The 25,290-nt window shown below is 40.8% G+C and overlaps 1 protein-coding gene across 1 annotated transcript in view; it reads left to right on the forward strand.

Moving 5' to 3' along the window:
• KCNH8 (potassium voltage-gated channel subfamily H member 8) overlaps positions 1–8,844 on the forward strand; it is a 385,437-nt gene extending 376,593 nt beyond the window's left edge. Inside the window, exon 16 of the mRNA XM_060010106.1 lies at positions 8,146–8,844. Within this exon, the coding sequence (XP_059866089.1) occupies positions 8,146–8,844 (699 nt within the window). The remainder of the gene's footprint in view (positions 1–8,145) is intronic.
• Positions 8,845–25,290: the final 16,446 nt, after the last annotated feature.

Here is a 25,290-nt window from a genome sequence, read left to right on the forward strand (position 1 = left end):
CATTCTTCCCTGCTAGATGCATAGTGATACTTACTTCCGTGTCCTGCAGTGCTCTTTAGGGGAGATTGAAGAAAGTTCTTCAAGTTCAAATGAAAATAACAAACTCATAGTAAGAAATTAGCCATGAAATTTAACATTTATTAAATTACTCATCTATCAACAAACATTTATAGATGGCAGGATGTGTGTAAGGCCTTAAGCTACTATAAAAACGAGAAAGACCAGTACCTACACCCACCCCTGCCCCACATTGGTCCTTACTCAATTCTTACCAACACCAAGCTGCACATCATTCTATTTTGACTCACTCATCCTTTATAGAAAAGTCTTAATCCATCTGACTGCAATTTCTCAAACCTTAGACTTAAGGATACAGGATACAGGATCTCCATCAAAATTTTTCAAAAGCTCTGGCTATTACTCTTACTGTTTGCTACTGGAAAGATCCACATAAGGCAATGCTAAAACGTGGAGACTCTGTTTCTTCCAATATTAATTATGTAAAAGTGTTAACAGGAATAGTTTGCCTCTCCATGCTGAGGCTGGAGAGGAGTTACAGAGATAACTGGCTTTTATTTTCTTTGGGCTCCATGTTTCCCGGGTTTGTATTCCCTACCACCAAGTTTCAACTAAGCTTAATGCCTGTGTTGCATTATCAAATCCAGACACCTGAAATTCTGACATAATACCAATCCTGTGGGGAATAAACTTTAACATCCATCATATTATTTAATCGTCACAACAAAGCCCTTGTTGAAATATGACTCAGGAGAATGAGAAGTACTGTCACAGGAATGAAACAAATTAAACGTGAAAGGAGAAGCCCAGGTACTCTGGAAATGTAGGCGACAGTGATTTATTTCTGCACCAAACAGAAGTTCAGAGGAAACCTGGATATGGCAGAAATAGAAAAAGTGTGGCACTTTGCGATTCCCTTCTTAGCGGTATGGTAAGATCAGTGGGTGGATTATCATGGACAGTTGACAAGTCAGTTGTCACACACGTGTTTCTATTCATGATGGGAGATGCTGCTCCAAAGAGTGAACACACTGCCTGGAAACCTAAACAGCTAATGACTTGTCGGTTAAATGCATGGTGTTGGGAGAACAGAGAAGGGAATAGTCTTTAGATGCTCCAAAGTTTTGGCTAGAACACTGAATTACTTGGATACACAGATGGTGTTTTCATCACATCTTCCTCCTAACAGTTGGGACTTCGGAAGGGCTAGAGAAATCTTGGATGTGAACAATTGCCTACACAGATGGTAATGGTGAACTGGTTTGGCTAACAGTTTTAAATTCCAGACCGATGGATTCCTATCTACTGAAGAATGAGAAGGGAGAGGGAAAAAAACGGGTAAAGAAAGTGTAACTTAATACACAAGTAAAAGAATAATGTGTATTAAGTTGTGCTTTCTTTATCTACTATATATGGAAGTAGAAATAATCAGAAGGCCACATCTAAAATAGCCATGAAGGGACTTCCCTTGTGGCTCAGTGGTTAAGAATCCACCTACCAATGCAGAGGGATACGAGTTCGAGCCCTGGTCCGGGAAGACTCCACATGCCGCGGAGCAACTAAGCTCGTGCGCCACATCTACTGAGCCTCCGCTCTAGAGCATGCGTGCCACAACTACTGAAGCAGGTGTGCCTAGAGCCTGAGCTCCACAACAAGAGAAGCCACCACAATGAGAAGCCTGCGCACCACAACTAAGAGTAGCCCCCGCTCGCCTCAACTAGAGAAAGCCCACGCGCAGCAACGAAGTCCCAATGCAGCCAAAAATTAATTAATTAATTAATTAAAATAAATAAATAAAATAGCCATGAAGGGTGGCAACTAGGGATGCAAAAAACTTTGCCAAATTTCAGCTGATAAAACAACTCTGACTAACTTAATTGAATATGTCACTTGGCACTCACCATGTACTCATGAGATATGGGAGTCAGTAAACGGGAAATTTCCCCAGGGAATCAAAACTACCCATGGAAATCAAGTTTATGCTGGGACAAGTTACAGAGCAGCAAGATAAATAGCAGAAGTCTTGGCCAAAAGAGACCTATATCTACAGTTATGAAGGAAACACATTAAAATAAAAGGGATTCTTAGTGGCGGAAATGCCACCTGCTCTTTCAAACTGGGAAACACCCAAGGATTTGATTCGGGAAATTTATATGCAAAACTTTAACAGTCACAATACCTACTTTTAACATATTTACTTGGGGTGAAGAGCACGAGTTACAGATTTCCCAACATAATTTTGTAGTAGGAATCTTTCCCCCATGATGTTTATGGTAAAATCATGAGATAACATAAAATAAAAAAAATAAAAAAAAATTGAAAGCAATATGAGTACCAAGCCCTTCAAAATGGCAGGAATTGCATTCTTTTATACATTCAAGATTTACTGAGTGCATGTTGTATTCTAGGCATTGCCCAGAGTCCAGGAGACACTGAGGTAAATAATAACTTCTACCCGCATGGAACTCAGAGCCTGGTTGGGACAGACAGTCCTATCGATGCTCAAACTGCTCTTTGAGCATCAATGAGCTGTCAGGAAAAAGCTCTTCAGAGGAAATGAGGGATTTGATGTTTGAAGGGAGAGAAACTTACCAGGCAGAAAAGGGGCCGAGGAGAAGAGACCCCAGTCAGAGGTACAGCCTTCACATGGGCAGTGTGATGTGACCCCCACTGTATTCAGACTGATGGTATGCAAAGGGGAAAATGCAGGAAACGGACCATTAAAAAACCAAGTGGGAGTGCTATTCACAATAGCCAAGACATGGAAGCAACCCAAACGTCGACAGATGAATGGTTAAAGAAGGTGTGGTACATATATACAATGGAATACTACTCAGCCATAAAAAAGAATGAAATAACGCCATATGCACCAACATGGATGGACCTAGAGATGATCATACTAAGTGAAGTCAGACAGAGAAAGATAAACATATGCTATCACTTAAATGCCAAATCCAAAAAAGTGATACAAATGAACTTATTTACAAAACAGAAATAGACCCACAGACATAGAAAACAAACTTATCATTACCAGGGGGGAAAGGGAGGGGAGGGACACATTAGGAGTTTGGTATTAACATATATACACTACTATAAAACAGGTAACCAACAAGGACCTACTGTAGAGCACAGGGAGCTCTACTCAATGTTTTGTAATCACTTATAAGGGAAAAGAATCTGAAAAAAAAAAATATATATATATATATAGCTGTATAATTGAATCACTTTTGTACACCTGAAACTAAAGTGACATTGTAAATCATACTTCAATTTAAAAAACTTAAATTAATGATTAAAAAAAAAACCAAGTGGGACTTGTGAAGGCTTCGTAATACCTGCTCTGTTTTCTAATATGAGTGACAGAAGACATTTAAAAAGTGTAAACAGTTGTTGAAGTAAATGGGAAAACATTGGTTCATTGGATCCAAATGATTTTTTGTTTTTATTGACCTATCTCTGCAGCATTCTGGGTTTATGTTGTATTTTGAAGACATCTCTTTAAGTGGACAGACAGTGCCTTGTTCATAAGGTAGTTCCAACAACCTTTTTTAGCAAATGCCCATCTTCTTAACTGTGCTGTGAAAAAGCATTGAATCCCACCCCCCTTAGAAAGTAGAGACTTTGCATTCTCTGCTTTCTACATTTGATTAAGAATAAAGCCTTCTGTGTTTTAGAATGAATTTGTCAGCAAGACGAGCAGAAAGCAGTAAACAAAAGTGCTGTGAAGCTTTGCTCTCTGTGGCAGTATGTTATTACCTTCAGTGAGAACAGAGTCTCTACCCTCAGGAGATGCCATCTCTCCTGTGGCAGCTGGCTTTGCCCTTACAAAGGGAGCGATCCCTTACCTACTAAGGATTAATTCCCTATGCAGCTTTAATAAGGGGCAGGGGTGTGTCCCCAGTGCCACAGTGACAGAAGTCTTCCCTGATGTAAATTGAACATTACCCTCTAGAGATAAAGAAAGCTCTATTTCCTTGGGTTCTTTACTCCGCTTAGTTCAAGCTAATATAGTAATTTTTTTTTTCTGAAAATGTTAATGCTATTTACATTCCTGGAGCTAGTCAAGACTCTGGAGTCCCATTCAAAGTTCATGGCCTCAAAGTTATGGTAAATGCTCAGGAAAAGTTCAGTGCCACGAACGTGGCCTTGGAAAGGTAGTTCAACCATAGAAAAATATCTGTTTCTTTTGAAAACTAGAAAAAAATAGTTCATCAGCAATATGTCTATTAACATATTTCCCACTTCCAGATTTTCCCTTATTACAAACCCTTTTCTTTTTAAAAGCATATGTTGTCTTTTATTTATTTATTTATTTATTTATTTATTTATTTTATTTATTTATGGCTGCGTTGGGTCTTCGTTGCTGTGCGCAGGTTTTCTCTAGTTGCGGCGAGCAGGCGCTACTCTTCATTGCAGACTTCTCCTTGCGGTGGCTTCTCTTGTTGTGGAGCAAGGGCTCTAGGCGCACAGGCTCAGTAGTAGTGGCTTGCGTGCTCTAGAGCGCAGGCTCAGTAGTTGTGGCACACGGGCTTAGTTGCTCCGTGGCCTATGGGATCTTCCCGGACCAGGGCTCGAACCCGTGTCCCTGGCATTGGCAGGCAGATTCTTAACCACCGGCCTGCCAGGGACTTCCCTGTACAAACATTTTTGGTCTTGTTCCATTCATATAATTTGCTGTGAAGAAATTTTACTGTCTCCTATTTTTTTAGAGATACTATTTACTTATTTGATGTTGAATTACCATTTCAGACAACTTTTTTATAAATTTTATTTTTAAATACAATGTATTAGTTTCAGGTGTACAGCAAAGTGATTCAGTTTTACATATACATATATATATATGTGTGTGTGTGTGTGTATATATATATATAGAGAGAGAGAGAGAGAGAGAGAGAGCGAGAGAGTCTTTTTCAGATTCTTTTCCTTTATAGGTTATTATAAGATATTGAGTATAGTTCCCTGTGCTATACAGTAGGCCCTTGTTGTTGATTTTATATACAGTAGTGTGTATACGTTAATCCCAAGCTCCTAATTTATCCCTCCCCCCCCATCCTTCCCCTTTGGTAACCATAAGTTTGTTTTCTATGTCTGTGAGTCTGTTTCTGTTTTGTGTATAAATTGGAGCTAGAGACTATCATACTAAGTGAAGTAAGTCAGACAAAGTCAAATATCATACGACATTGCTTATATGTGAAATTAAAAAAAAAATGAACCCATTGCAGACAACTTTTACACGAGGCTCCTTTTTGTATCATCTGTGCTCTTCACAAACTCTGTCCACATTGGCAAAAATCTCTCAACTCTTAGGCAATGTCTTCCCTAATATACTGTAATAGAGCACCAAAACTAGAAGGCTCAAATTCCAGACCAACAACTGTCATTCATGAAATAAGAGACCTTAAAATGTCATTTAACCTCTGGGCCTTAGTGTCACCACTTTACAGGTGCGTCCCTGCTGATCTTAGTGTTGTTTGTAGATCCAATAGGGAAAATGGGCCTAAAAGCTTGTTGTATTATAAATGTACTCATTTATTGGATAACATAATTGTTGCTGTGTCTAAAATGCAAAGTTGCGCTTCAAAGATTTTGTCTTTATTCAATGCTAAGGCCGACTGAAAGCGTTCTTACTGGGAGCTGAACCCTGGTGAACTTGATACAGGCATTAACTTAGACAACCTACAGGAAGGGGACGGTGAATATATCCTTCAAACATCTCATTTAGTACCAACTTTCTCTTCTGAAATTTTGATAGAAGGGCTAATCAACTCAAGATAGAACCCCTGGGTGCATGTCTGCTGTGCTGAGATCCAGAGATGATTTGTGTCACCCGTGTACTTTAGAATTGAGTTTTGGCAAGTTCTGAAATTGACAACCTGCAGTGAAAATTTCAAAACACATAGACTCTTTCTCAGATTCACTGTTTCACTTCTTAAATGTGAGTCTCAGAGATATCTTTTTCTCGCCAAAAATTTTAGATCTGCTGAAAAGCCTGGGCAAGTATTCGATAGGGTCCCTCGAGTTCCATGCTAGCAGCAAGGCAGAAATAGTTTTGGCCTGGCAATTTCAAGGCAGGTGTTACCAGTTGGTTGCCTGAACCGTGGAAAAACCTCCTTCTGGTCTTTTAAAAATGCCTGATTTGAATGACACTACCTCCTGATGGGCCTGCCATGGGGAATTAGTTTCAGAATGCACTTATAGGAAGTGGACTGAATGAAGTTACTGGATGAATTAGGAATGTATACTTAAATATTGAAAAAAGTCTGCCCCAAACAGCAATCTTGGTTTTGGCTTCATTGAAACTGAACTGCCCTTTTGTCTTGTTTTGTTTTGTTTTTTTTCTGATGGTATTTAGCCAGTGGGTTCAGCTGCTTATATTGGAGTTTGTGGTTCATGATAGTAAAATCAGGGCATGGGAAGTCCTTTATAAAATACAGTCTTATAGCAATGAAGGCAAAATATTACACTATGTGTTCGTGTTATGAATCTAACCAAAGACTAGAAAATATATGTGTGGCCTGCTTTCTGAAATATAGGTTTTCCTCACTTTGAAGAATAGAAACCATCCAGAAAAACTGGATATAAGTCAATTTTCTGGTGGTCTTCCATGGTTAAAAAATGGGATGTGGTTGTTAGGAAAATAAATCCTCCGGTGAATTACAGTATTGGTTTAAGTGTAAAGCAGATAATGAAGACTCTTCAGAGGTTCTTGTGAGTTTGAGGGTCATGTCTCCCTTGAAAGTCTTATACAAACTAAATGTCTCACCTAGAAAAGTGAATAAAGAACACACTGCCCAGGGCTTCCCTGGTGGCGCAGTGGTTGAGAGTCCGCCTGCCGATGCAGGGGACACGGGTTCGTGCCCCGGTCCTGGAGGATCCCACGTGCCGTGGAGCGGCTGGGCCCGTGAGCCATGGCCGCTGAGCCTGCGCGTCTGGAGCCTGTGCTCCGCAACGGGAGAGGCCACAGCAGTGAGGGGCCCGCGTACCACAAAAAAAAAAAAAAAGAACACACTGCACAGTTGGGGTTGTAATTCCGTGGGGTTCCGGTTCACTGATGGACCCCAGCCCTCCAGGGTTCCCCACAGTGCTTATGTGGACGGACCCACCTTGAAGACCTTTTCGTTTCTAACTCTCATTTTGCAGCTTTCCCTTTTCTATAGACAAATCCTAGCAAGTCTGTTGTGAGTTCTTTCTTACCACCCTCCCTACCCCTGAAGGCCAGTATATCTCTGACTAAGTGTTGATCTTGACCAGAAATGGCAGGAGTGAGAGCCGTCATTTACTGGGTGTCTACCCTGGGCAGGCAGCGTGCTGAGTGCGTTATATGCAACAATACTCACGTCTCCACATTGTTTTGAGGTGTCTTGGATGGTGGGTGCGCACCACGGAGCATCCCGCTAACTCAGAGGAAGGGAAGCAAAAGACACTGTCTGTATTTCAGAGATGCAAGAGATGATGGACCCACACTTCTAATTTTGTCCAGGAACCCGCAAATCACTGATTAAGAATGTCAGACTGAGACAAATAGCATATGATATCACTTATATGTGAAATCTAAAAAAATGATACAAATGAACCTATTTACAAAACAGAAATAGACTCACAGTCATAGGAAACAAATTTGTGGTTACCAAAGGGGAAACAGGGGAGATAAATTAGGAGTTTGGGACTGACATATACACACTACTGTATATAAAATAGGTAATCAACAAGGACCTACTGTATAGCACAGGGAACTCTATTCAATATTTTGTAATAACCTATAAGGGAAAAGAATCTGGAAAAGAATATATATATATATATATAATATATATATATATATATATAGCTGAATCACTGCTGTCTACCTGAAGCATTATAAATCAACAATACTTCAATTAAAAAATGCATGTAAAATTTTTTAAAAAGAAGGCCAGACTATGTGTGTCTCTCTAGGTTCCCGCAGAATGAGAGGATGGCTTTAGATCAGGTGCTCAGCCACCCCATTCACCCTTTGGGCTTGGCTGGAGTTGGAGGTGAAGCAGCCTTCCAGACCTTCTTACTGAGAAATCTCATTTCCCTTCCTCACTGCTCTGAAATCACTGCCGTGCTCCTCTGACTGCTGCCTTTTGCCTTGCTTTGTCCACACAGGTAACAACACTGACTCAGGAGGTGTCCCAGTTAGGTAAAGACATGAGGACTGTGATGCAGCTTCTAGAACACGTCGTGTCCCCCCAGCAGCCCGCTCGGTTTTGCTCTCTGCACACCACCTCTGTGTGTCCCTCCAGCTTACAGACCAGGATGACCTGGAGCACGCACCAACCCTGTCTACACTTGCAAGCAGGTGGAGCCGCTTATACCCAAGCCCAGCTTTGTCATGGGAATGTCACCCCCGACATATGGAGTGTGGATCCCTCCTCTGTGGGGAGCAGCCCCCAGCGAACTGGCGTTTACGAGCAAAATCCTGCAGGCGGTGAACTGTATCATTCTCCGAACCTTGATTATTCACCTGCCCGCTACCAGGTCGTCCAAGAAGGTCGTTTGCAGTTTTTAAGGTGCATCTCTCCACAGTCAGACACTACGCTGATGCCTCTGCAGTCCATCTCGGCCACCCTCTCGTCCTCTGTCTGTTCCTCCTCAGAAACATCTTTGCACCTGGTTCTCCCAAGCAGATCGGAGGAGGGCAGCTTGGGCCAAGGAGCCATGAGTTCCTTCAGTCTGGAAAACCTGCCAGGATCTTGGGACCGGGAAGGAAGGGCATCCATCACTACTGAACCCTCGGAGAACTTTCCACTGGAAGTTGTCACAAGCCCAGCAGAAGTGAAAGATACTAAAGCCATAAACGTATGATATTAGGGCACGTGAGGCAGCCGCCAGTTTCAGCTCCACCACTGCATGACAGCCCTGGTTTGCCTTTCTTGCCTCTGGCAGCATGAAGACTGGGCAAGGCTGGGAGACCTGTGGAAGAGAGGGTCCGGGGAAAGGCAGAACCACCTCCACACTGTAGCAGACACTTCCTGGATCCTAGAAACAAAATAGGAACATTTTCCTGTACAGGCATTAACTTCCTGGTCTGTTTGACAGACTTTGGTAAAAGTCCAAAGACCCTGAGGGTCTGAGCAGCTAGATGTCCCAGACAGAGAATGTGTGGATTCATTTTGTCCTAGGTGGCTTTTGTGAAGTGCAGCAAAGTTTTTCCTGAGTGCCTGTGTGTCACTCCTGAACAGTATCCGTAGGACTGTGGACCCTGGGAGTGCACAGCTCTTGCTGATCTATTTTTCAAATGCAGAAGGCAAAGGGACACTTATCACTGCATGTCATCTCCTAGACAATCAGTCACACAGAGCTGGTGGCCAGTGGTCAGCTATTGCACGTTATTTGCCATGTAAATGAATATGTCTTTATTTATCAAAAAAAAAGAGACGCTATTTTTATATCCTTGGTATGAAATATGTATTTAAACTATTTAAATTATTTATAAAGAAATGAATGTTTTCATTTTGGTAAAAAAAAAAAAAGCTTGCCGTTTTAACAAGAAATGCACTACTGTTATGTATAGTAGATTAAAAATTATTATTCAGAGGATGTAGTTTCGAAAGGAAGCCCCCCATTTATCTGCATGCAGTTTGCAACAAATGTATCCTCACACTTCTGGATTACAAAAGAAAAGTGAGGTCATATTTCATTAATGAAGTAAAAACCTGGACTGAGTGTCTGGCATGGTAGGGGGAGGGGGGGAGTCCACCTGGTCTCTGGGGACTCAGGTAACAACCTGAACTGAGGCTGCCCCCTCTGTGCCTGTGTAAATATCTCTCCTCCAGCCATCTTACTTCGTGGTTCTGGAACCCAAAACTGGTCTGGGGAATATGAGATCGCAACTACATTGAGCTCTTTTGGCCTCAAAACGAGGAAGAAAACCTTGGGTGTATCCTTCCTCTGTGCTGTTCTTTCAGGAGCGCTTGCGCAGACCGGTGAAAATTCCAAAATGAAGCCGAGACTTCAGAGTTCCGATTTGTGAGAGGGATGCCAGCTTGCTTTGGATCAGAACTTTAATTATTTTTATTTAAAGCGCTCAACATTGCTGTAAGTTATGCAGAGCAGGCGTTTTCATTCTCATGTTGCAGAGGTAAAATTAATAAAGCCCCAGCAATTACACAGCTAGGGAGCTAGAGACAGTCTAGAACCTATAGTGCTTTCTACATCTCAGCCAATACCCAAATTCAGATGCTGGCGTGGTAATGATATAAACGCCTTCACTTCAGGTTTATTGTATGTTTAAGAACATTTCAGGGCTCATCATCCCAGATGTTCTTAGAAAACATATTGAATTCACATTCTGGAGTCACCCTGTTCTTATTTCCCACCACAAAGCATAAGCAATTTGAAAACTGTTATTATTAAAAACATGTACACAAAGCAAGACTTCTGGTGTGTGACTCTTATATCCTAAAATTGGCTAGAGTAGCAGAAGGAAAATAAACCTTCTCTAAGAAAAATGGCAACAGTGCATGTGTCTGAGGCAGATCACTTAAGACTCGTGTCTTCTCTTCCCCCAGGTCCAAAATTCAATCTCTCCTTACCTAAGTGAATGGGAAAATAGAGGCAAAGGCAACCTGCTGGATTTAATGTATTTATTTGTAGTCACCCTTTTTGCTTATCCTGACCTAAGTCATCATTCTAAGTACCATTCAAATAGAACTAATTGGTGTTAGTTCATGATTGTCTTTCTGGCAAACTAGCACTACCATTACTGATACTAATAATGATGACTGACATTCTGGTTTTTGAGTACTATGTACCAACACGTGTTTAGGAATTAACACATGTTATGTTTCCTTACCTAGTAGTCAAACAATGCTAAAAGTTACTTGTTATTATTTTATCCCCATTTTGTAAATGAATAATTGGGACACAGATTCTTTAACTTGCCCAAATCCCACTGTTTTCAGTAATAGCCCCAATACCCCCGTGACCACTCTGGGTACCCCTCCCTTCATGTCCAAATCCATTCCTGCTGCCTTTTGACACTGTACTAGTAATTAATTTCCTTTGAAATCCATGAATAAAGTAAAATAAAATATTTTTTTAAAGCATACATATGGGATAAAGTAGTCAAGCTCCAAGGATTTGGGAAATTCGTGGTGAAATGCCTGGAAACATGTCCATATTTTTCCAGCTGGTTACCTTCTTTGTACCTACTCCTGAGAGCTGACTTCAGTGGCTCTAAGAACCAGATGCCCACGCTGGCCAGGTCTGCAACTAGACAGGAATGAGCAAGCAGCTGGGAGAACTGGGGGTCCCCATTGATTCTTCCAAAATGGCACCTGCCTCATGTGAATCAGCCTCACCTTCTTCCTTATTAACCTTTCCCCTCGTCAACCATTATGCTGACAGACAGGACTCTCCCATATGCAGAGCAGCTCAGAATGACATGTTTTGGGTTTTTCTTTGTCTGTTTATGTGTGTTGTGATATTATCCTAGGAAATGAGAATTCCAAGTTCTAGGTGTTTGATTTTCTAAACACTGTTGCTATACAAATAGCAGAGGCCCTTGCAGTCTGCTCAGAGATACAGTTTTGTATCCCTACAGTTTCCTCACCTCCCCACTGTCCCCTAAAGAAGCAAAACAGAGATCTAGAGGGAAGAGAAACACTTAAGTTCTTGGTCAAGTATATTTTCTTAAAAATAATATTGGGGACTAAATGTTTCTGTGTAGTTCTATTTAAGAGAACCAGATAGACAGATTACATAAGACTTTATATTGAAACAACGTAAGAAGAAATTTCTGGCAATTAAAGCTACTTACAGATGGAGTTTATTGCCTTAAGAGGTGTTAAAATCAGTAACAAATTGTCCTCTCAGAGGTTGCTTAACTACTTGACAGGAATATTGTTTTCCAGAGGGCTCTATATTCAGTGTGAAATTAGCAGAATCCCTGCATCAGAATCACATAGGATAATTGTTTAAAATGCAGAAAATCTAACTTAACCCAGTCCCTTTGAATGGGGCCTGGGAATCTACCATTTAGTAAACTCCCTGGGTGACTTACATGCATTAAAGGTTAAGAAATATTGGTCTAGAATCTATAGTAATAGAAGATTGAGTCCTGGGCTTCCCTGGTGGCGCAGTGGTTGAGAGTTCGCCTGCCGATGCAGGGGACGCGGGTTCGTGCCCCGGTCCGGGAAGATCCCACATGCCTCGGAGCGGCTGGGCCCCTGAGCCATGGCCACTGAGCCTGCGCGTCCAAAAAGACTGAGTCCTAGCTAATTTATACCTAAGTGGGCTAGCACCTAAATTTTATTAAAGACAGCCCCAGGTCTATAATTGTATAACAGAGACGTTGGGTTAACCCTTGTATCAGTAGTTCTAAAATTTTAGTTTGAATAACATATTTCCAGGGGCTTTTATTAAAATAGAGATTTCAAGGCCTTGATGCCTAAGATATGGGCTGGGTCCCAAGTGATTCTGATACAGATGTTCCAGGGAACAAACTCTAGAAACATGGCCCTAAGCAGTGTAATCATCTCAATAACGAAGAGTTAGAGCAACTAGACCCAAACCAATTACAGCTGACGATTGCATGCAGTACTATTTCCATATAGTTCCTAACACATCGGCGATTTTTTCATGAAAGTAATTGATCCTTTTCTCCAAGAGAGCTTTGAACATTCACTCACGGTTTCAGCTCTAATGATTGTCTACTATGTGTCATGCACCAGTACCTCCTGATTTGTGGTGGGTGTCTGAGTTTCATTTGGATTTTCTAGAAGGAAAAAAGTGAAAATGCCGTTTGAAGTCTCATAAATGGGTCAGTTCTTCTGGATAGGGAGAAGCATATTTGGATGTGACGCAAGCCAACTATTTGGTTGGAGAATGACCGTTGCTATGGATGTCCCCAGGGTGGAATGGGACTGCTCCTGTCAAGATTCTGATTTTATCCAGAACAGTGAAACTAGCTTGTTCCAAATAGTTCCTGCAGAGGCTGCTTCTTCTCGTGAAGTGTGTAGTTCCCTTCCTAAGGGCATCCTTATCGAGCATTGCCTTTACAATTTATAATTCTCCAAGCGTCATCTTCCTCAGATCATCGCCATCGCTGACAGTAGAGCCTCAGCACATGCACAGGCTCAGTTAAAGGCTGTTCCAAAGACTTCCTTTGCCCACTGCTTTCATCTTATCCAATGACAAATGCTACAAGTAAACAGGATGCTGAGAAAGGAGCAAGCATTTTGGCGGAACGCAAATGAGGGTTTGCGTCCAGCCATTTTTTTTCCTCGCTCTGGGACCTCGGACAAGTTCTTTAACACTTCCGAGACTCACTTTCTCCATTTGAAAATCGAGGATTGAACTACATCTAACCTGCAGAGACTTTGTAAAGATTTAATGAAGTAATTTATGTGAAAGCATACTGCCTGACATCTGATGAATGCTAAGCAAATGTCAATTCTCTCCCCTGGCTCTCTTCTACCTGCCCCCCATGCCCGCCCCCAGTCTCCCCGTCTCCTTCCCCCACTAATTCCTCCACCCTTCCTTCCCCAGACCTCGCCCCCAGCCTTCTCCCTGGCTCTCCTTCTTCCTCCGTTCTCCCCTTCCCTCCCCCTTTCCCTCCCTCCCTCCCGCTCCCTCCTTTCCCCTCCCCTACATGTCCCAGGCTAAATTCTGGAAACTGAGCCCCCTTGGACATTCTCTCTGCATAGGTCAAAATCTAGCTTTTGTACTATGTCTCCGACAATCGACTTCTCCACAGTGTTCACAATTATGTCAACGTTTACCTTAAAAAAATATCACTGAGGAGGCACCAGGGGAAAAAAAATGCTCTCTGCTCCTGCTATCTTAGCCCCAACCCGTGTGGCTTCTGATTTCTTTACCTGAATTTTAGTAATTAAAGCCTTTTTAAAAAAAATTTATTAGAATATAACTGATTTAAAATGCCGTGTTAGTTTCAACTATACAGCCAAGTGTATCAGTTATGCATATACATACATCCACCCTTTTTTTAGATTCTTTTCCCATATAGGTCATTACAGAGTATTGAGAAAAGTTCCCTGTGCTAAAGCTTTTTTTAAAAACTCTTCACAATTACAGAAAGATCCAAGACATTTATTCACGAATGTGAATATTTTACTTAAACATATACTTTTTGCCCATCAATTTCTTTATGGAAGTTTGTGGTTGCTTCATAAATCACACACACACATGAGCCAGGTCCACCACCCTGGGCCACAGAGGACCTGGGCTCTGTCAGCCACAAGCCTCAGAACTTTCTGGCAAGTGGTCTTGCTCTCTTGCCCAGAGCTCCTCGGCTGGAAGTAGAGAGGATGAAATGTCGGCCACTTCATACGGACACCTTCAAAGACTCCCCTTGGTCTCCCATGGAGACAGTGGGTCCCACCAGAGGAAATAAGCTAAATGTCACTGCCTGCAGCGTGTGTCCTGAGAGAGGCCATTCCTTGGGGTGTGTCATTCAACAGAGCCCTGAATATAGAGCTCACAAAAGACCCAAGGACAGCCCAGTGAGGCAGGGACCAGCATGTCTGCACCTGCAGTTCCAGGGAATTAAATAGCTGTACATTCTACAAAAAAAAGAGCTGGGTGGGCAAAACACATACTGTGGGCAAAACCAGGCCTTCTCAGACTCCTTCTGTCTCAGGTTTTTTTCCCCTACGGAGATAAGAAGCTGGGAATGAGATGAAGTTAATACGGAATCTAAGGCTCTGATTTTGAGGGTTGTTTTTTGTTTTTTTCTTTTTTTACAGTTGACTTGATAAAACTGGCACATACATGTGATATATATTTGAGTACAACAGAAAATAAAATGGGAGGAAGTGAGACTTAAAAGTGTGTCCATCTGTCCCCCCCCCCCCCCCCCCCCCCCCCCCCCCCCCCCCCCGCCCCCGTCTCTGTCCCTGCCATAACTGTTATCTTAAAGTGTCCATACGGGACAAAGTCCAGTTATTTACCCTGTTCCTCTTGTTATTTCCATCTCAATGTGCAAATAGGAGGTTGGTTGTAAGTTTCTAGCCTAGAGCCCACTTGCCTCTTCCTCAGGAAATGTAAACAGGAAGGCTAGTTGTAAATGCCTAGCCTGGAGCCCATCTATCTCCTGCCTCACTATCACATTCTCTCATGATTTTGAGTTCTATATGAATTCTAGAAGATCATCTCACTAAAGGCTTGTAACCAGAATTGAATGAAAAATTAAAGTTTTATTACTAATGCCCCAGCTTTAAGCAAGACTGCTACTATACTTGGACGTAACAGCCCACAGGCTCTAATTTGAGAGTTAGCAAATTAGTATCTTGGTATCTTTTCCCACCTGTACATCCACTTATTTGGAAATAGACATATGACTCTATTCTCCCCATAGGTGTGGGCTGTAACCCAGGCTAATCTGAGCTGACTATAATATCCCATCACCTTGGCTATAATAATTGGTCCCCAGATGGGCTCTTTAGCCAAGCCAAGCTAATTAGAATCCTCCTCTGGGACATTTTTGTAGGAGTGTCATGGAAATACCTCTTTTCTCTTGGGTCTTGGAATTCCAACTGGCCATATTCCCTGATTTATGGCAAGCCTTTCAGCTTTAACTGCAACTTTAAAGACAACTAAGGCAGCATGAAAGAGAACATAGCTGCCAGTTCATCATGAGAATACAGCAGAAATGAAAAAGCAGGAGAGAGTGAGACAAGAAGAGAGTAATAGAAGGAGATAGAGAAAAAGAAAATGAGCTAATAACTTTGATTCCTGGATGAGTTATCCTTGAAGTTCCATCACTGCACTTTTTGGTTGTGTTTTTCATTTTTGCAAGAAGTCAATATAATGCCTTGAGGGGACCATTCTCATTTAAGAATTCCCTCTGGGTTAGAGAGTACACTATGCCTTTGGTACTCTTGCTTTCAGTGGTGAATTTTCTACCAAGGCTGAAGCCCCTAAACTCCAGTGGGCAGTTTCTCCTTCACGATGGTTCACTTGTCCTGAGAGAGAATTATTTCTGAACTGCTTGTGTTAACCACTGCTGAGGAAGGGGCTCAAACTCAGCCCCATCTCTCAGGGAACACCGAGCCCTCTGAGGGGCTGCAGCTATGTGGTCCCCATGCTGAGCGTCTTTGGGGTCCCTTGCTGTGACCGGCAGCGATGTCCAGGAGCCTTCGGCTGAAATGCAGATTCCTGAAAATCTCCATAGTAACCCATTGTCCACAGTGAGTCCTAACCTGTAGAAAAGAAATCAAATTGCCATCTCTGGTTTCTAGGACCAAAAAGATATTTGAGCCCTAGACCTGGATCTCTTAGTATATCTCTGGTTAACTTACCCAAAAAACACATCCACAAGAAAAGGGAACCCTCCTGCACTGTTGGTGGGAATGTGAATTGATACAGCCACTATGGAGAACAGTATGGAGGTTCCTTAAAAAACTACAAATAGCACTACCATACAACCCAGCAATCCCACTACTGGGCATATACCCTGAGAAAACCATAATTCAAAAAGAGTCACGTACCACAATGTTCATTGCAGCTCTATTTACAATTGCCAGGACATGGGAGCAACCAAAGTGTCCATCGACAGATGAATGGATAAAGAAGATGTGGCACATATATACAATGGAATATTACTCAGCCATAAAAAGAAACGAAATTGAGTTATTTGTAGTGAGGTGGATGGACCTAGAGTCTGTCATACAGAGTGAAGTAAGTCAGAAAGAGTAAAACAAAGACCGTATGCTAATGCATATGTATGGAATCTTAAAAAAAAATGGTTCTGAAGAACCTAGGGGCAGGACAGGAATAGAGATGCAGACGTAGAGAATGGACTTGAGGACATGGGGAGCGGGAAGGGTAAGCTGGGACGAAGTGAAAGAGTAGCACTGACATATATACACTACCAAATGTCAAATAGATAGCTAGTGGGAAGCAGCCACATAGCACAGGGAGATCAGCTCAGTGCTTTGTGACCACCTAGAGGGGTGGGATAGGGAGGATGGGAGGGAGACGCAAGAAGGAGGGAATACGGAGATATACATATATGTATAGCTGGTTCATTTTGTTATACAGCAGAAACTAACACACCATTGTAAAAGCAATTATACTTCAATAAAGATGTTTAAGAAAAAAAATCACATCCACAGAACAAGGATAAAAGGGGTAGCATTTCTGACTCTTGGTTCTCAAAGTGTGGTCCATGGAGCAGCTGCAGCAGCTTCATCTGGGAGCTGAATAAAAATGCAAATTTTGGACCCCATCCCAGAGCTACTGAATCAGTGTCTGCATTTTAACAAGATCCTTGGGTGGACAGTTACACTTTTTTGAAAACACTGGGATTAACTTTGGTTCTTGATTCTGGCTACCTGTGAGAATCACCTGTACAGCTTTTTTTTTTTTTTTTTTTTTTTGTGGTACGCGGGCCTCTCACTCTCGTGGCCTCTCCCGTTGCGGAGCACAGGCTCCGGACGTGCAGGCTCAGCGGCCATGGCTCACGGGCCCAGCCGCTCCGCGGCATGTGGGATCTTCCCAGACCGGGACACGAACTCACGTCCCCTGCATCGGCAGGCGGACTCTCAACCACTGCGCCACCAGGGAAGCCCACCTGTACAGCTTTTAAAAAGCAGATTCCTGGTCCTGACCTCAAAGATTTTAATTTGGTTTGCCTGAGTTTGTCTGAGTGGGACCCAAGTATTGGTAATATTTAAAACTCCTCAGGTGACTGCAGTATGCACCCAGTGTTGAAAACACACTGCTCTGGAGCAGCGGTTCTCAAAATATGGTCCCCTGACCAGAAGCATCAGCATCACCAGGATCTAGTTAGAAAAGCAAATTCTCAGTCCCCACCTCAGACGTACAGAGTCAGAAACCCAGGGGATGGACCCCAGTGATCAGTGATGGTTCTGATGCCACTAAAGTCTGAGACTACTGCTCTAGTCTGGACAACAAAGGAACCAGCACAGGATGAAATAGGTCTTGAGTAGGTGGGAGTTTGACTGTAATAATATATTATTATATGTTAGATGTTTAATAAGATGTGTATCAATATCAACCTTCTTCTAGGAGACTCATCATTTTCTATCTATTTCAAATATTCCTCTATCTTTTAGAACAATACTGATAGACATAGAAAACAAACTTATGGTTACCAAAGGGGGAAGGGGGAGAGGGATAAGTTAGGAGTTTGGGATTAAAATATACACACTACTATGTATAAAATAAATAACCAACAAGGACCTACTGTATAGCACAGGTAACTATATTCAATATCTTATAATAACATAATGGAAAAGAATCTAAAAAGAATAACTGAATCACTTTGCTGTACACCTGAAACTAACACAACATCATAAATCAACTATATTTCAATAAATTTTTTTTAAAGATAGAAAATTTAAAAGAAAAATAAACAAGACCATACTGATAAGACGAACATACCACTTTGTAAATAGAAGGGGCTCACTCCGTCCCCATCTTTTCTATTTCTACAGTTAAGCCTAATGACAGCCTTGTGAAAAATTGTATTCCTAGGATAGCGTTGATGCATCTCTGTTTCATAAGGTCTGCCTTAGGAAAAGAATGCTTGTTCACTAGAAGCATGCCCTGGAAGACAGTATGTACCAAGGAAAATCAACCTAATGTCTTTCCTAGTGCTAGTTACAGAGCTTGTTATACATGAAATATATATCAAGTCTTCACATTTCAATACAGAACCAGCTGCATATATAAGCCATAAGAGCAACGTGATGTTGTTTTGATCACATTCACAGAAAACAACTAATAATTTATAATCTGTGGAGAGGTTGTACCTACTGACAGGAAACTATCATACACAAAAGAAAGAGAAGGGACTTCCCTGGTGGCACAGTGGTTAAGAATCTGCCTGCCAATGCAGGGGACACGGGTTCGAGCCCTGGTCCGAGAAGATCCCATGCCGCGGAGCAACTAAGCCCATGTGCCACAACTACTGAGCCTGCGCTCTAGAGCCCACAGGCCAAAACTACTGAGCCCGCGTGCCACAACTACTGAAGCTCTCATGCCTACAGCCCATGCTCCACAACAAGAGAAGCCACCAAAATGAGAAGCCTGTGCACCGCAACGAAGAGTAGCCCCTGCTAGCTGCAACTAGAGAGAGCCCATGCGCAGCAACAAAGACCCAATGCAGCCAAAAATAAAATTAAAAAAAAAAAAAAAGAATGAGAAGACAAAGTTTTCTGTTACCAGAAACTTTCTATATTCATTCTCATGATGTCTATGTAGCTGCTATGGGAAACCTTTAGAGAGATTCACGGGTTTTTTTATGTTTTTTTTATTGTGGTAGAAGTCACATAATATAAAACACACTATTTTAACCATAGTTAACTGTACAGTTCAGTGGCACTAAGTACGTTCGCATTGCTGTGCAACTCTCACCATCATCCATCTCCCGAATTTTTCACCTTCCTAAACTGAAACTCTGTTCCCATTAAACGCTAACTCCCCATTCCCCCTGCCCACCCCCTACCTCCTGGCCCCTGGCATCAACCAATATACTTTCTGACTCTATGAATTTGACTATTCTAGGTACCTCATCTAAGTGGAATCAAAAAGTATTTGCACATAATGTATATTGGAATGCATCTTTAAGGTTAACTTAATATATGTCCAGCAAACAGATTGTATCTTCTTTTTTTTCTTTCCCTGTGCCATAGAGTAAGCCCTCACCAGCCACCTACTTCATGCATAGTAGTGTACATACGTCAATTCCAATCTCCCAATCCATCCCACCACCCCCCTTGGTGTCCATATGTTTGTTCTCTATGTCTGTTTCTCTATTTCTGCTTTGCAAATAGGTTCACCTGTGCCATTTTTCTAAATTCCACAGAGATTCACTTTTAACATTAAACATCTAACATATAATAACATATTATTACAGTCAAACTCCCACCTGCTTAAGACCTACTTCATCCTATGCTGGTTCCTTTGTCTTCCAGACTAGAGCAGTAATCTCAGACTTTATTGGCATCAGAACCATCACTGATCACTGGGGTCTACCCTCTGTACATCTGGGGTGAGGCCTGAGAATTTGCATTTCTAATTAGATCCTGTGATGCTGATGCTTCTGGTCAGGGGACCAAATTTTTGAGAACCACTGTTCCAGAGCAGTGTGTTTTCACTTTTAAACAAGTCAATTTTATTTTTATTTATGGGGTACCTGTATTCTAGGGTTTATGTATTTAGACTGGCCTAATAAGTCTGAACTTATCTAATACCTTTAGAGAGATATATGCTGAAGTAAATGTAAATAACAAGACTTGGGCTGAGATGAGCTGAGTTTTGAACTCCTCTACGTGACTATTTGATTTTAGACATGATCATTAAATCCTCAGACTCTTCCTTCCCTCATCTCTGAGATGTGATGTATTCATCTGAGTACTAGGAGCCTGTACTGCAAGAAAAAATTTTAGAGAAAGAGTTTACTTGGGGGATGACTTCAGGAAACACTGGTAGGGGAGTGGGGAAATTTTATATTGGAGCATAGTTTATTAACAATGTTGTGTTAGTTTCAGGTATACAGCAATTTCAGTTATACATATACATGTATCTATTCATTTTCAAATTCTTTTCCCACTTAGGTTATTACAGAATATTGAGCAGAGTTTTCAGTATGTCCTTGTTGGTTATTTATTTTATTTTATTTTATTTATTTTTTATGCCATATTAATTTTTTTCTTAACATCTTTATTAGAGTATAATTGCTTTACATTGTTGTGTTACTTGCTGCTGTATAACAAAGTGAATCAATTATGCATATACATATATCCCCATATTTCTTCCCTCTTGTGTCTCCCTCCCTTCCACCCTCCCTATCCCACCCCTCTAGGTGGTCACAAAGCACCGAGCTGATCTCCCTGTGCTATGCAGCTGCTTCCCACTAACTATCCATTTTATATTTGGTAGTGTATATATGCCCATGCCACTCTCTCACTTCATCCCAGCTAACCCTTCCCCTTCCCCATGTCCTCAAGTCCATTCTCTATGTCTGCGTCTTTACTCCTGTCCTGCCCGTAGGTTCATCAGAACCTTTTTTCTTTTTTTTAGATTCCATATATATATATATATATGTATATATGTGTGTGTGTGTTAGCATACGATATTTGTTTTTCTCTTTCTGATTTACTTCACTCTGTATGACACACTCTAGGTCCATCCACCTCACTACAAATAACTCAATTTCGTTTCTTTTTATGGCTGAGTAATATTCTGTCATATATATGTGCCACATCTTCTTTATCCATTCATCTGTCTATGGACACTTAGGTTGCTTCCGTGTCCTGGCTATTGTAAATAGAGCTGCAATGAACATTGTGGTACATGACTCTTTTTGAATTATGGTTTTCTCAGGGTATATGTCCAGTAGTGGGATTGCTGGGTTGTATGGTAGTTCTATTTTTAGTTTTTTAAGGAACCTCCATACTGTTCTCCATAGTGGCTGTATCAATATACATTCCCACCAACAGTGCAAGAGGGTTCCCTTTTCTCCACACCCTCTCCAGCATTTACTGTTTGTAGATTTTTTGATGATGGCCATTCTGACCAGTGTGAGGTGATACCTCATTGTAGTTTTGATTTGCATTTCTCTAATAATTAGTGATGATAAGCATCCTTTCATGTGTTTTTGTAAGCTATATATCTTCTTTGGAGAAATGTCTGTTTAGGTCTTCTGCCCATTTTTGGATTGGGTTGTTTGTTTTTTGGATATTGAGCTCCATGAGCTGCTTGTAAATTTTGAAGTTTAATCCTTTGTCAGTTGCTTCATTTACAAATGTTTTCTCCCATTCTGAGGGATGTTTTTTCATCGTGTTTATGGTTTCCTTTTCTGAGCAAAAGCTTTTAAGTTTAATTAGGTTTCATTTGTTTATTTTTGTTTTTATTTCCATTTCTCTAAGAGATGGGTCAAAAAGGATCTTGCTGTGATTTATGTCATAGAGTGTTCTATGTTTTCCTCTAAGCGTTTGATAGTGTTTAGCCTTACATTTAGGTCTTTAATCCATTTTGAGTTTATTTTTGTGTATGGTGTTAAGGAGTGTTCTAATTTCATTCTTTTACATGTAACTGTCCAGTTTTCCCAGCACCACTTGCATATTCTTGCCTCTAAAGTGACCATATGTGCATGGGTTTATCTCTGTGTTTTCTATCCTGTTCCATTGATCTCTATTTCTGTTTTTGTGCCAGTACCATACTGTCTTGATTACTGTAGCTTTGTAGTATAGTCTGAAGTTAGGGAGCCTGATTCCTCCAGCTCTGTTGTTCTTTCTCATGATTGCTTTGGCTATTCAGGGTCTTTTGTGTTTCCATACAAATTATGATTTTTTTTTTTCTAGTTCTTTGAAAAATGCCATTGGGAGTTTGATAGGGATAGCATTGACTCTGTAGATAGCTTTGGGTAGTATAGCTATTTTCAATGTTGATTGTTCCAATCCAGGAATATGGTATATCTCTCCATCTGTTTGTGTCATCTTTAATTTCTTTCATCAGTGCCTTACAGTTTTCTGCATACAGGTCTTTTGTCTCCTTAGGTAGGTTTATTCCTAGGCATTTTATTCTTGTTGAAATTGTAAATAGGAGTGTTTCCTTAATTTCTCTTTCAGATTTTTCATCATTAGTGTAGAGGAATGCAAGAGATTTCTGTGCATTAATTTTGTATCCTGCTACTTTACCAAATTCATTAGCTAAAGCTACTTATCATTTAGCTAGAGCTAACTTCATTAGCTCTAGCAGTTTTCTGGCAACATCTTTAGGATTCTCTATGTATAGTATCATGTCATCTGCAAACAGTGACAGTGTTACTTCTTCTTTTCCAATTTGGATTACTTTTATTACTTTTTCGTCCCTGATTTCTGTGGCTAAAACTTCCAAAAGTATGTTGAATAATAGTGTTGAGAGTGGACAACCTTGTCTTGTTCCTGATCTTAGTGGAAATGGTTTCAGTTTTTCACCATTGAGAACGATGTTGGCTGTGGGTTTGTCTTATATGACCTTTATTATGTTGAGGTTAGTTTCCTCTATGTCTACTTTCTGGAGAGTTTTTATCATAAATGAGTGCTGAATTGTGTCAAAAGCTTTTTCTGCATCTATTGAGATTACCATATGGTTTTTATCCTTCTATTTGTTAATATGGTGTATCACATTGATTGATTTGCGTATGTTGAAGAATCCTTGCATTCCTGAGGTAAACCCCATTTGATCATGGTGTATGATCCTTTTCATGTGCTGTTGGATTCTGTTTGCTAGTATTTTGTTGAGGATTTTTGCATCTATGTTTATCAGTGATATTGGCCTGTAGTTTTCTTTTTTTGTGACATCGTTGCCTGGTTTTGGTGTCAGGGTGTTGGTGGCCTAATAGAATGAGTTTGGGAGTGTTCCTCCCTCTGCTATATTTTGGAAGAGTTTGAGAAGGATAGGTGTTAGCTCTTCTCTAAATGTTTGATAGAATTCAGCTGTGAAGCCATCTGGTCCTGGGCTTTTGTTTGTTGGAAGATTTTTAATCACAGTTTCAATTTTAGTGCTTGTGATTGGTCTATTTATATTTTCTATTTCTTCCTGGTTCAGTCTTGGAAGGTTGTGCTTTTCTAAGAATTTGTCCATTTCTTCTATGTTGTCCATATTATTGGCATATAGTTGCTTGTAATAATCTCTCATGATCCTTTGTATTTCTGCAGTGTCACTTGTTACTTCTTCTTTTTCTTTTCTAATTCTGTTATGAGTCTTCTCTCTTTTTTTCTTGATGAGTCTGGGTAATGGTTTATAAATTTTGTTTATCTTCTCAAAGGACCAGCTTTCAGTTTCATTGATCTTTGCTGTCGTTACCTTCATTTCTTTTTCATTTATTTCTGATCTCATCTTTATCATTTCTTTCCTTTTGCTAACTTTGGGGAGTTTTTTGTTCTTTTTTCTCTAATTGCTTTAGGTGTAAGGTTAGGTTGTTTATTTGAGATGTTTCTTGTTTCTTTTTTGTTTGTTTGTTTTTTTGCGGTACGTGGGCCTCTCGCTGTTGTAGCCTTTCCCATTGCGGAGCACAGGCTCCGGACGCGCAGGCTCAGTGGCCATGGCTCACGGGCCTAACTGCTCCGCGGCATGTGGGATCTTCCCGGACCGTGGCACGAACCCGTGTCCCCTGAACTGGCAGGCGGACTCTCAACCACTGTGCCACCAGGGAAGCCCTGTTTCTTGTTTCTTGTTTCTTGAAGTAGGATTGTATTTCTATAAACTTCCCTCTTAGAAACTGGTTTTGCCGCATCCCATAGGTATTTTGTCATTGTGTTTTCATTGTCATTTGTTTCTAGGTATTTTTTTATTTCATCTTTGATTTCTTCAGTGATCTCTTGGTTAATTAGTAGTGTATAGTTTAGCCTCCATGCATTTGTATTTTTTACAGGTTTTTTCCAGTAATTGATATCTAGTCTCATAGCGTTGTGGTCACAAAAGATACTTGATACGATTTCAACTTTCTTAAATCTACAAGGCTTGATTTGTGACCCAAGATATGATCTATCCAGGAAAATGTTCTATGAGCAGTTGAGAAGAGAATGTATTCAGTTGTTTTTGGATGGAATGTCCTATAAAAATCAATTAAGTCCATCTTGTTTAATGTGTCATTTAAAGCTTGTGTTTCCTTATTTATCTTCTTTTTTGTTGATCTGTCCAATGTTTAAAGTCCCATACTACGATTGTGTTACTCTCTATTTCCCCTTTTATTGCTATTAGGACCTGCCTTATGTATTGAGGTGCTCCTATGTTGGGTGCATAAATATTTACAATTGTTATATCTTCTTCTTGGATTGATCCCTTAATCATTATTTAGTGTCCCTCTTTGTCTCTTGTAATAGTATTTATCTTAAAATCTATATTGTCTGATATGAGAATCGCTACTCGAGCTTTCTTTTGATTTCCATTTGCATGGAATATCCTTTTCCATCCTCGCACTTTCAGTCTGTATGTATCCCTAGGTCTGAGGTGGGCCTCTTGTAGACAGCATATATATGGGTCTTATTTTTGTATCCATTCGTCCCATCTATGTCTTTTGGTTGGAGCATTTAATCCATTTACATTTAAGGTAATTATCAATTTGTATGTTCCTAATACCATATTCTTATTTGTTTTGGGTTTGTTATTGTTGGTCTTTTCCTTCCCTTGTGTTTCCTGCCTAGAGAAGTTCCTTTAGCATTTGTTATAAAGCTGGTTTGGTGGTGCTGAATTCTCTTAGCTTTTGCTTGTCTGTAAAGACTTTAATTTCTCAGTCAAATCTGAATGAGATCCTTGCTAGGTAGAGTAATCTTC

This window comes from Delphinus delphis, chromosome 4 (genome assembly GCF_949987515.2).
Source record: "Delphinus delphis chromosome 4, mDelDel1.2, whole genome shotgun sequence".
Classification (NCBI taxonomy): Eukaryota; Metazoa; Chordata; class Mammalia; order Artiodactyla; family Delphinidae; genus Delphinus; species Delphinus delphis.